At 45.5% G+C, this 10356-nt stretch overlaps 1 protein-coding gene across 8 annotated transcripts in view; it reads left to right on the forward strand.

Moving 5' to 3' along the window:
• The window catches only part of DLGAP1 (discs, large (Drosophila) homolog-associated protein 1), a 703239-nt gene that overhangs the window by 590958 nt on the left and 101925 nt on the right, over nt 1-10356 (forward strand). For 7 of the 8 annotated variants that reach the window (XM_011996318.1, XM_011996317.1, XM_011996319.1 and 4 more), the window contains one exon: nt 8175-8548. In XM_011996318.1, the coding sequence (XP_011851708.1) occupies nt 8175-8548 (374 nt within the window). The remainder of the gene's footprint in view (nt 1-8174; nt 8549-10356) is intronic. The other variant, XM_011996324.1, reaches the window with a different exon arrangement.

Below are 10356 nucleotides of genomic sequence, written 5' to 3' on the forward strand. Positions count from 1 at the left end.
AAAAAAAAAAAAAAAAAAAAAAGGTTGCAACTGTGCACCCCTTGTTGACCACTCCAAATTCATTCATTCACTGAAACTTTGGTGAGTTCCTGCAGAGTGAGGAGGGCTGTACACAAAGGAGTCTCTCGTGGAAAGCATGGTGCTTTAGTGGACAGGGTGTTTAATAGAGAGTGTTTACTGGGGGGGCGAAAGGAGGGTGCCGGGATAAACAGAGGTGGTTTGAGTTAATGGTAAGATGGGATTTGGAGCCCTGAGTACTCTTAACTCTGTCATTGAATCTGTAGATGAGTTAAAGCTGTCCGTTGCCTGCTCTGAGCCTTAATATTTTCATCAGTGAAATGGGGATAGTGGGATCTTTCACATATGTGAGAGCATGTCTATTTTTTTTTTTTTTTTTTTTTGAGGCAGAGTCTTGCTCTGTCACCAAGGCTGGAGTGCAGTGGCACAGTCATGGCTCATTGCAGCCTCCACCTCCCAAGCTCAAGTGATCCTCCCACCTCAGCCTACCGAGTAGCTGGGACTTCAGGTATACACCATGATGACCAGCTAGTTGTTGTTTTTGGGTTTTTTTAAAGACAAGGTCTCACTCTGTTACCCATGCTGGTCTCGAACTCCTGGGCTAAAGTGATCCTTATGCCTCAGCCTCCCAAAGTGCTGGGATTACAGGTGGGAGCCACCACACCCAGCCCCCATGTCTATTAAGTTCTTCGTACAGTGTCCAGTACACAGAGTAAGGATCTGCTCTCTGGTGATTAGGAAGATCTAATGGCATGTCACGGATCTGGACTAAATCTCATCTCATCATCTATGTGGTTGCCAGGGTTTGCGCATTTTTCCCGGTGGAGGACTGCAGCCAGACCGCTGATTTGTCTGGCATTTGTTGGAAAGTGCGGCCTGCATAACACATCACCGCGAGGAGCAGGAGCCCTATGATGCACTATTAAGTGCACAGCTTTGGGGTCTGCTTGGCTGGAAGCAGGAGCAGCAAACTTGTCTATTAGTAATTTTGTCCTCATCAGTGCCAGATGCTTTCCCAAGATGCCAGCACATTCATCATTGCTACCAGACAGCCTCATTGGAGCTCTTTTTCTGGCCTCCTTTTTTGGCTTCTTTCTTCAGTTCTTTAGCATCATTGTCTGTGGGACCCTCCCTAGTTTGCAAATTCTTGTCTAGATTTCAGTCATTATTGTAACCATCCAATTTGAAAGAAATCTTGTCATCTAGTTGAGCCACCTATCAGATGTCGGTACAATTGCTGTAACTTCCCAGCCAAAACATGTGCTGGTCTGTGCTTGAACAGGGGCTGAGAACTCCCTCTGCTGTGAGGTCCTCGTATTCCTTCTATGGATGGACAATCAATGCCTGGAGAATTATTCTTTATGCCTCTCTGAGCTCTTGCCTTTGTTGTTCCTTTGGGGACTTGTACAAAGCAGGCCCATGCCATCCTCTAAGCAAGAGCCCTCCAAATAATTGAAAACCCCCCTTTCTTCTCTTCCAAATGAAACACCCCGTCTTTTTATTCTTATTTTTTATTTTTTTTGACATAGTCTTGCTCTGTCGCCAGGCTGGAGTGGCGCGATCTTGGCGCACTGCAACCTCGATCTTCCGGGCTCAAGCAGTCCTCCCGCCCCAGCCTTCCAAGTAGCTGGGACTACAGGTGCCACTTACTTGGAAGGCTGGGGCAGGATGCTACCACTCCTGGATAATTGTGTGGAGATGCGTTTCACCATGTTGCTTTAGCTGGTCTCAAACTCCTCAGCTCGAAGAGATCCTCCCGCCTGGACCTCTCAAAGTGCTGGGATTACAGAAATGAGCCTCCGCAACAGGCCTAGGTCCATACTTCTAATCCTACATGCCTTTCCTGAAATAAGACACTTTACCTGACATTACAACCGTAAGTCCAATCGTTCCCATTCTGTATTTCTACAATAGATATATGTTTATGTCCCTAGTTTAGGTCCTTCTATGTTCCTTTTTTTTTTTTTTTTTTTTTTTTGGCCTCTGCACATCATTTTGTTTTCTAAAACAGCCTGTGGCTTCAAGTTACCTCTTGAATATATTCTTAATCTCACTCGTACTACCTCGGTCCTGTTCTCTGGATTTGCAAATGTTCTTTTCGGTGCTTCTCAGACTATCTCTGGTGAGGGACCAGTTTGTTCGTTTGCCCTCAATTTGTGGCAGATCAGTGCTTTGGTAAAATGCAACAAAAAAGAATTACTAGAAAGAGGACTTTTTTTAAAGACATATAGAAAACCCATAGTTTTTTGGTTTTTGTTTTAGATTCAACAGGTAAAACATGCTATAAAATTCCTATAAAAGTTCATAAAGGTAGTGTGGACCCAAAGAGTGGGCAGCAGCAAGATTTATTGTGAAGAGCAAAAGAACAAACTTTCCACAGCATGCCAGACGACCCCAGCGGATTGCAGCTGGATTGCCACTGCTGGCTGGAGTGGCCAGCTTTTGTTTGCTTATTTGTCCCCACCCACGTCCTGCTGATTGGTCCATTTTACAGAGTGCTGATTGGTGCGTTTTTACAGATTGCTGATTGGTGCATTTACAATCTGTTAGCTAGACACAGAGTGCTGATTGGTGCATTATTACAGAGTGCTGATTGGTGTATTCTTACAGAGTGCTGATTGGTATATTTACAATCCTTTAACTAGAGACTGAGCGCTGATTGGTGCGTTTTTACAGAGTGCTGACTGGTGCATTTACAATTCTTTAGCTAGACAGAAAAGTTCTCCAAGTCCCCACTGGACCCAGGAAGTCAGCTGGCTTCACCTCTCCGTTCTTGCTGGGAATGGTGGCTCACGCCTCTAATCCCAGCACTTTGGAAGGCTGAGGCAGTTGAATCACCTGAGCTCAGGAGTTTGAGACTAGCCAGGCGAACATGGTGAAACCCTGTCTCTACTAAACCCACAAAAATTAGCCAGGCATGGTGGCGCATGCCTGTAATCCCACCTACTCAGGAGGCTGAGGCAAGAGAATTGCTTGAACCCAGGATGCGGAGGTTGCCCTGAGTGGAGATCGCACCATTGCACCTGAGTAACAAGAGCGAAACTCCGTCTCAAAAAAAAAAAAGAGAGAACGTCACTTTTAAACAAATCAGATGTTTCACTCACTGTAGAGAAGCTGCTCGTTTTCTCTTTTTCTCTTTCTCATTTTCTCTTTCTGTTTTGACCGGACAAGACAAACATATTGGGTGGTGTTTCACCCTCCTTAAGCCTCACTCTTATCTATCACACACCCGCTGGTGCTCAGACCTTCTCAGTGGGTTCTAAATCTTTCCTGGCACTGAATCCTGAGAGTAGAACTGAAACAAACAAAACACCCTTAGGAGAGAAGCGAGGGTTTAGGGCTTAGATAGCAAATCTAGGAAAGGGTGATGTTGGGGAAAATGGAAGGATTTCGTTGTATGAGCTTTGGAGTGCAGAAGAATTGGAAAATGAAGAAGGGGACGATGGAGAAGTCTGAGTTGTGATTTGAATCTCCTTTCCTCTCCTTCAAACAGCAATCTTAAGCCGAACATGGTGGCATGCGCCCGTTGTCCCACCTATTCAGGAGGCTGAAGGGGGAAGATCTCTTAAACCGGGGAGTTCAAGGCCTTTCAGCCAGATGGAGTCCTTTCAGCCAGATGAGGAAGAAAATCATTTGATTTGCAATGAACACAAAACACAGCACAATGAGACCCTGTCTGTAGTTGGAAAAAGGCAGCAATCATGAAGATCTGAATTCCTTTCACCTTCCTAGTCCATGATTGGACAGTGTTGCTTACCGCAGTGAAGCCTCATAATAATGAGTAACGCCCCTCCTCATAACAGCATGGAAGATGGTTCCTATCCTAAAGCTTCATAATAACGAGTAACGTCCCTCCGTATAACAGCATGGGAGATGGTTCCTGTCCTCCATGCAGCTCCCTTATTCGAAGTGAGGGGGATCTCAAAATCTTATCTCCTTTGGGTGTTGGGGGCAGGACCACCCTGTTGGAGAAGTCATGTCTCCAGTATTCTCCCTGTCCAATCTAACCATGGTAGATTTCAAGCAGTACTGGAGCTCTGCCAATGTCCCTGTTGAACAAGGTATCCAGAGTTATCCCGATAGATAGCGAAGATGAGCTGACAACAGCCACCAGGTGGCGTCCAATTGCAGTTGGCCTGGGGAGTGTAGGAGTCACATTGGAGGCTCAGGTCCCCAAGGTCAGTCATGCATTGGGAACGATGTGACTTAGCCCCGTGCCCTCCCACCCACATCATCACACTTATCACATCATGGCAGGATTTTTACTGTATGTCATAGCAAATCAAATGATTCTGTATTTGGCTGCATTATCTAGCTTTTTTTTTTTTGGAGGGGGAGTGTTTAGTTTTGTTTTCTAATTGAGTAGAGGCAGGATCTCGTTATCTTGCCCAGGCTGGTCTGCAACTTCTGGACTCAAGCAGTCCTCCCACCTTAGCCTCCCCAAACGCTGGGATGACAGGTGTGAGCCACTGTGCCTGTCCTCACTGTCCAGTTTGGATTATCCACACTGAAAGAAGAAACCAGGGAGAGCTAACAAGAAGCAATATGTAATCCAAAAGGTCAGCCATTTGATGTTGGAATATGTTATTTAGCTTCTTGAAATATCAGTGGGTGGAATGTCCTGAGAATCCATTTTGAACAAAATAATGAGTTCACACTGTAAAGACATGTCTTAGGAGAAGTGGTACAATGCTCTAGCTTCATTCGATTTTAATAGGGAGAGGTTCTATCCTATTTATGGCTCCCACCCACTCTGGGTCTTCAGCTGAATGACTGAGATGAGCATTACTCCGAGCAGGGCTACCAACACTCATGCCTCTCTGGGAACCAGAGCCGCAGCAAGGTTTGGATACAAGAAACTAAAGTGAGCGAGGCAAAGTATTTACAATGTATATGCATTGGCATTGTTTAGCCAGAGGCTTAGCTTTGGGCTAATGGGAAGAACCTGAGGCTGGCTGGTTCCGCTCCGGACTGCACCTTGCAGGCCCTGTATTTTCCCTGAGTCGCGTTTCCTGTCAGGTGCATTAGCTAAAAAATGAGGAAGTTGACTGCTTATTGTTGAGCTGCATTCAAATGATAAAGATGGGCCAGGCATGGCCTACTGGCTCATGCCTCTAACGCAGCACTTTGAGAGGCTGAGGTGGGAGGATCGCTTGAAGCCAGGGGTTCAAGACCAGCCTGGGCAACACAACTCCATCTCTACAAAAAATAAACAATTAGCTGGATGTGGTGGTGCACACCTGTAGTCCCAGCTGCTCAAGAGACTGAAGTGGGGCCGGGCGCGGTGGCTCAAGCCTGTAATCCCAGCACTTTGGGAGGGCGAGGCGGGTGGATCACGAGGTCAGGAGATCGAGACCATCCTGGCTAACATCGTGAAACCCCGTCTCTACTAAAAATACAAAAAACTAGCCGGGCGTGGTGGCGGGCGCCTGTAGTCCCAGCTACTCGGAGGCTGAGGCAGGAGAATGGCGTGAACCTGGGAGGCGGAGCTTGCAGTGAGCCGAGATCGCGCCACTGCACTCCAGCCTGGGTGACACAGCGCGAGACTCCGTCTCAAAAAAAAAAAAAAAAAAAAAAGAGACTGAAGTGGGAGGATTGCTTGAGCCTGGGAGATCGAGGCTGCAGTGAGCCATGATGGTGCCACTGCACTCCAACCTGGTGACAGAGTGAGACCCTATCTCTTAAAAAAATAAAAAAGAGGTAAAGATGTGTGTTTCATGAGTCAACATAGAGGGGAGGTTCTGCTGGGCTGGGCCTCTGCCAGTCATCCACCCAGGGAATGAGAGGCAACTGCCTCTGTGTCATGCACCTTGTCTTCCCCTCTCCCAGAGTCCATATGATATTGTAATGTGACAATTGCTTGATTTGTTCCTCCAATACTCAGGCAATCCCTGCGAAATAGCCAAACATTATCGTCTCCATCTATTTTATGGTTAAGGAAATTACTCCAAATCACAGGCCACTGAAACAGCAGGACAGCATAATAGGGTCCTTTTGTTTATTGTACATTATAGGGTGTTTCCTTTGAGTGGCCAAAGGAAACATCTTCAATGTTGAAGCAAGTATTTCATTCAGTGAGATGGTCCGAGTTGGCAGCTGGAACCGTAGGTAACAAGTTGGGACTGCGTGGCCAGGTCTAGCTGATGTGATGGAGCCACGGTGACACCACCTGCGAGAGTGGGTGGGCTGGGGTGGGCTGGGGAGGAAATGATGGAAGTGTAATTATTTGAATGAATTTATAATAGCTGCTTAAGGAATTGTGCTTCACTGACCGGAGTCCCACTTGGAAACTTAATTCATTTTTGATCTTTATTTTCTAAAATCATGCTTTACAAATGAGAAACTGAAAGCCAAAGTGTAAAGCTTCTTCAAAACCCTCAGCATTGTAATCAAATGGCTAGATGGTGGGGCTTAGGCTGCTGCTGGGAGCCTCCAAAAAGACCTTGACTCCCTTGTACAGGTCCGAAATTGTACTTGGCAGCCTAGATTCAGGCCCCCACCCTTTTTTTAGACTGAATCTCCCTCTGTCACCTAGGTTGGAGTGCAGTGGCACGATCTCAGCTCACCTCAACGTCCGCCTCCCAGGTTGAAGCGATTCTCCTGCCTCAGCCTCCCGAGTAGCTGGGATTACAGCATACGCCATCACACCCGGCTGATTTTTGTATTTTTAGTAGAGACGAGGTTTCACCATGTTGGCCAGGCTCATCTCAAACTCCTGACCTCAGGTGATCCACCTGCCACAGCCTTCCAAAGTGCTGGGATTACAGGCGTGAGCCACCACACCCAGTCAGATTCAGGCCCTTGACTTGACCAAGTTGCCCTAAAGGAAGACACTTTAGGGAGTGGCTCATACAGACGAAGCCCACGAAGACTGATTTATTAGCTAGCATGTGGATTAATTTCTACCATAGGAGACTTGTACAGTGTAAATACTCTCAGTGAGTAGTTCTGCTCAGAAAGAAGCGAAAATTCGACAAAGGAAGTTTATATAGTGAGCGCTTATCCAAAAAAAGACACGCAGAGAGAGAGAGGCAAGGTGGAAGAGAAGAAGGAAGACAGAGAGGAGGAGAAGGGGAAAGACAAGAAAGAGGGAGATGGAGAGAGAAAACGAAAAGGAAGGATGACAAGACAGGAAGACAGAGAAAAGTGAAAGACTGAATGAGGGAAGGAAGGAAAGAAGGGAAGGACGGGGGGAAACACAGAGGGACAGAGAGAGAAAAGAAGGGAGGGAGGAGGGAAGGAAAGAAGGAAGGAAGGTAGGTCAGACAGAAAGACAGAGAGAAAGGTGGGAAGTGGCCGGGCCCGGTGGCTCACCCCTGTAATCCCAGCACTTCTATTTGTCTGTCTATCAAAATACAGGTAACTGTTTCCTTTTCTGTCCTTTGAAAGGAGGCCTAAGGGAGAGGATCTCTTGAGCCCAGAAATTCAAGACCAGCCTGGACAACACAGAGAGACCTCCTCTGTATTTTTAAGAAAACATTTTTAAGGGAAGGAGGGAGACAGAAAAAGCAGGAAGGAAAGAAGGAAGGAAGGAAGGAAGGAAAGAAGGAAGGAAGGAAGGAAGGAAAGAAGGAAGGAAGGAAGGAGTGGGCTTTGATAAACAAGTTGTAGCCGCTATGATGGCGTGTGTACCCTTCTTCCCCAAACACCTCATCCTTGTTACTAGGATCAGAACACGCATCCTCGCAACCTCTTTGCCTGCCTTTTCTCTTTTTCCATGTTTATTATCAACCACTAGAATCTCTTCTAATGAGTGACTTTGCTTAACGTTAGCTATATTTAGTGTTTTCCCTGAAGGCAGAGACTCCCCTCACCTTCTCTCTGTGCCTATACGCTTTGTTGGCTGGGAAGGTTTCGACAGAGGGCTAATCGTGTCTAGTTTATGTAGATTCAAATTAATTTCCATTTTAGAAACTTCCGTTTCAGAAATTGGTATTTCCCAGTGTTTTTCTCCCTCGGTTTTGTGGAGATGTCACCTCAGAGGAGACTGAAACCACCTCTGGAAAGCAGGGGTCTCAGCCTGTCAATGGAACTTTTTTCCTGTTAAATGTCTCAGTGTGTTTCGTGTGCCCTAATTTCCAATGGCTGTCAGTTACAGTATCAGAAATTGAAACCCACGCAGAAATCACAGTGTCTTTGTTTTCACTGTCTTCCAGTGTCATCTTGCATTACAACATATAAGAAGACACCACCTCCAGTCCCACCCAGAACTACCACGAAACCTTTCATTTCTATCACAGCCCAGAGTAGCACAGAGTCAGCCCAGGATGCCTACATGGACGGCCAGGGCCAACGAGGAGATATTATCAGCCAGTCTGGACTCAGCAACTCCACCGAGAGCCTGGACAGTATGAAGGCTCTGACCGCCGCCATCGAAGCTGCAAACGCCCAGATCCATGGCCCTGCCAGTCAACACATGGGTAATAACACTGCCACCGTCACCACCACGACTACCATAGCCACTGTCACCACGGAGGACAGGAAGAAGGACCACTTTAAGAAAAATCGATGCCTGTCTATCGGGATACAGGTAACAGCCTCCCTTTCTGTCCTTTGAAATAGGAACTTAAAACTAAGGAATGTTAACACTTTTTCTTTCCCCGGAAGATTTGCTTTCTTGCCGCTTGGAATCATACACCTATGTGTAGGACCAGATTTTCAAGTGATTGGCTGTGGACTCCGTATATTGTTAAATGTGACCAAGATTATGAAAGTATTTTCTTTGGAGACATTATTAGCAGCTATTATTTTTGTTCTCTAAATTGAATGTGTGACTCAAACTGCAAGATAATTCAAAGAACATGAACACAATCAAACACGAGGTGCTTTTAATTCCTAGCACACATTTCTATTTTTAGAAAAAAGAGTGGACTTGCAAGAATAGCCAGGGTCATCGAGCCACATAACAGTATATTCAACACTATTGAATGACCATATGAGAACAAAAATGCGAACCACTTCCCATAGATGTGGGAGTGAGGGCGAGCAAGACCAAAGTGACTGATAGTGTGGAAAGCAATAACTCACATCACAGCATCATGAGGAAAGAATGTGCACTAGTTTCAGCCTAATCAAGCATTTCATGAAAATGGTAGAAAACTCAGTAGGCTTCTCAGTTCAGTTCACTGTTTTTCTGCTTTTCAAAGATAAGATCAAACTGATTCCACCTTGTTTCTTTTACATCTGTTTAGCTGGGTTACCCTGCTAGAAATGTTCTTCTATCAAAGCAGAAAAATCATCCTCTCTCTCCATTTTTTTTGTGCTGTATCAGTCTGCGGGTATCCTTTGAAAAATAACTTCTCAATTTGCTGTTGAATAAATCCATCCACATTGAATCCACTCTAAGTCTAATTTAAAAGCCAGGTGTGGCCAGGCGCAGTGGCTCATGCCTGTAATCCCAACACTTTGGGAGGCCAAGGCGGGTGGGTCACCTGAGGTCGGGAGTTCGAGACCAGCCTGACCAACATGGAGAAATGCCGTCTCTACTAAAAATACAAAATTAGCCAGGCGTGGTGGCACATGCCTGTAATCCCAGCTACTCGGGAGGCTGAGGCAGGAGAATCGCTTGAACCCAAGAGGCAGAGGTTGTGGTGAGCTGAGATTGCGCCATTGCACCCCAGCCTAGGCAACAAGAACAAAACTCCATCTCAGAAAAATAAAACTAAAAAAAATTTTTTAATGACCGTTTTAACTATTTTTACACATGCAGTTCAGTGGCACTAAGGACATTCACATTGTTGTGTGACCATCACTACATTGTGTGTGTTTAGTGGTAATGATGCACCCACTAAACTATAACCTCCACAGGGAGCTAGATTTTTTAACACTCAGTCTCAGAATAATAAATATTATTATTATTTTCACCCAGTAGGATGGAACTAGACTTAAATCCACATATAACATTGGGGAGAAAAATTTTTACTTGAGATATTATCTCATGTCTTAAATAGTTGGATATTTTAGTGAATAAAAAAATTGTTCTTATTCTTACTCTAATCATCGTACACTGCTATATAAATTATAGCAAAGTACTGAGTACTTTATGTGCCTCTCATTTAACTCATCCAATGACCTTACGGCATAGGTGTTAGGATCATCTGTACCCTACAGATGACAGCACAGAGAGGTTGAAAACCTTGCTCAAGGTCACCTGCTTTTTGTTGGCAGAGCCAAGATTATACCGAGTGTCTAACATGATCACATTATACTACTTCTTTGATGGAGAATAATAAGTAAAAAAAAAAAAAAAAGCCAGGCACGGTGGCTCACGCCTGTAATCCTAGCACTTTGGGAGGCTGAGGTAGGCAGATCACGAGGTCAAGAGATCGACACCATCCG

Source organism: Mandrillus leucophaeus, unplaced genomic scaffold (genome assembly GCF_000951045.1).
Source record: "Mandrillus leucophaeus isolate KB7577 unplaced genomic scaffold, Mleu.le_1.0 Scaffold51, whole genome shotgun sequence".
NCBI classification, from domain to species: Eukaryota; Metazoa; Chordata; class Mammalia; order Primates; family Cercopithecidae; genus Mandrillus; species Mandrillus leucophaeus.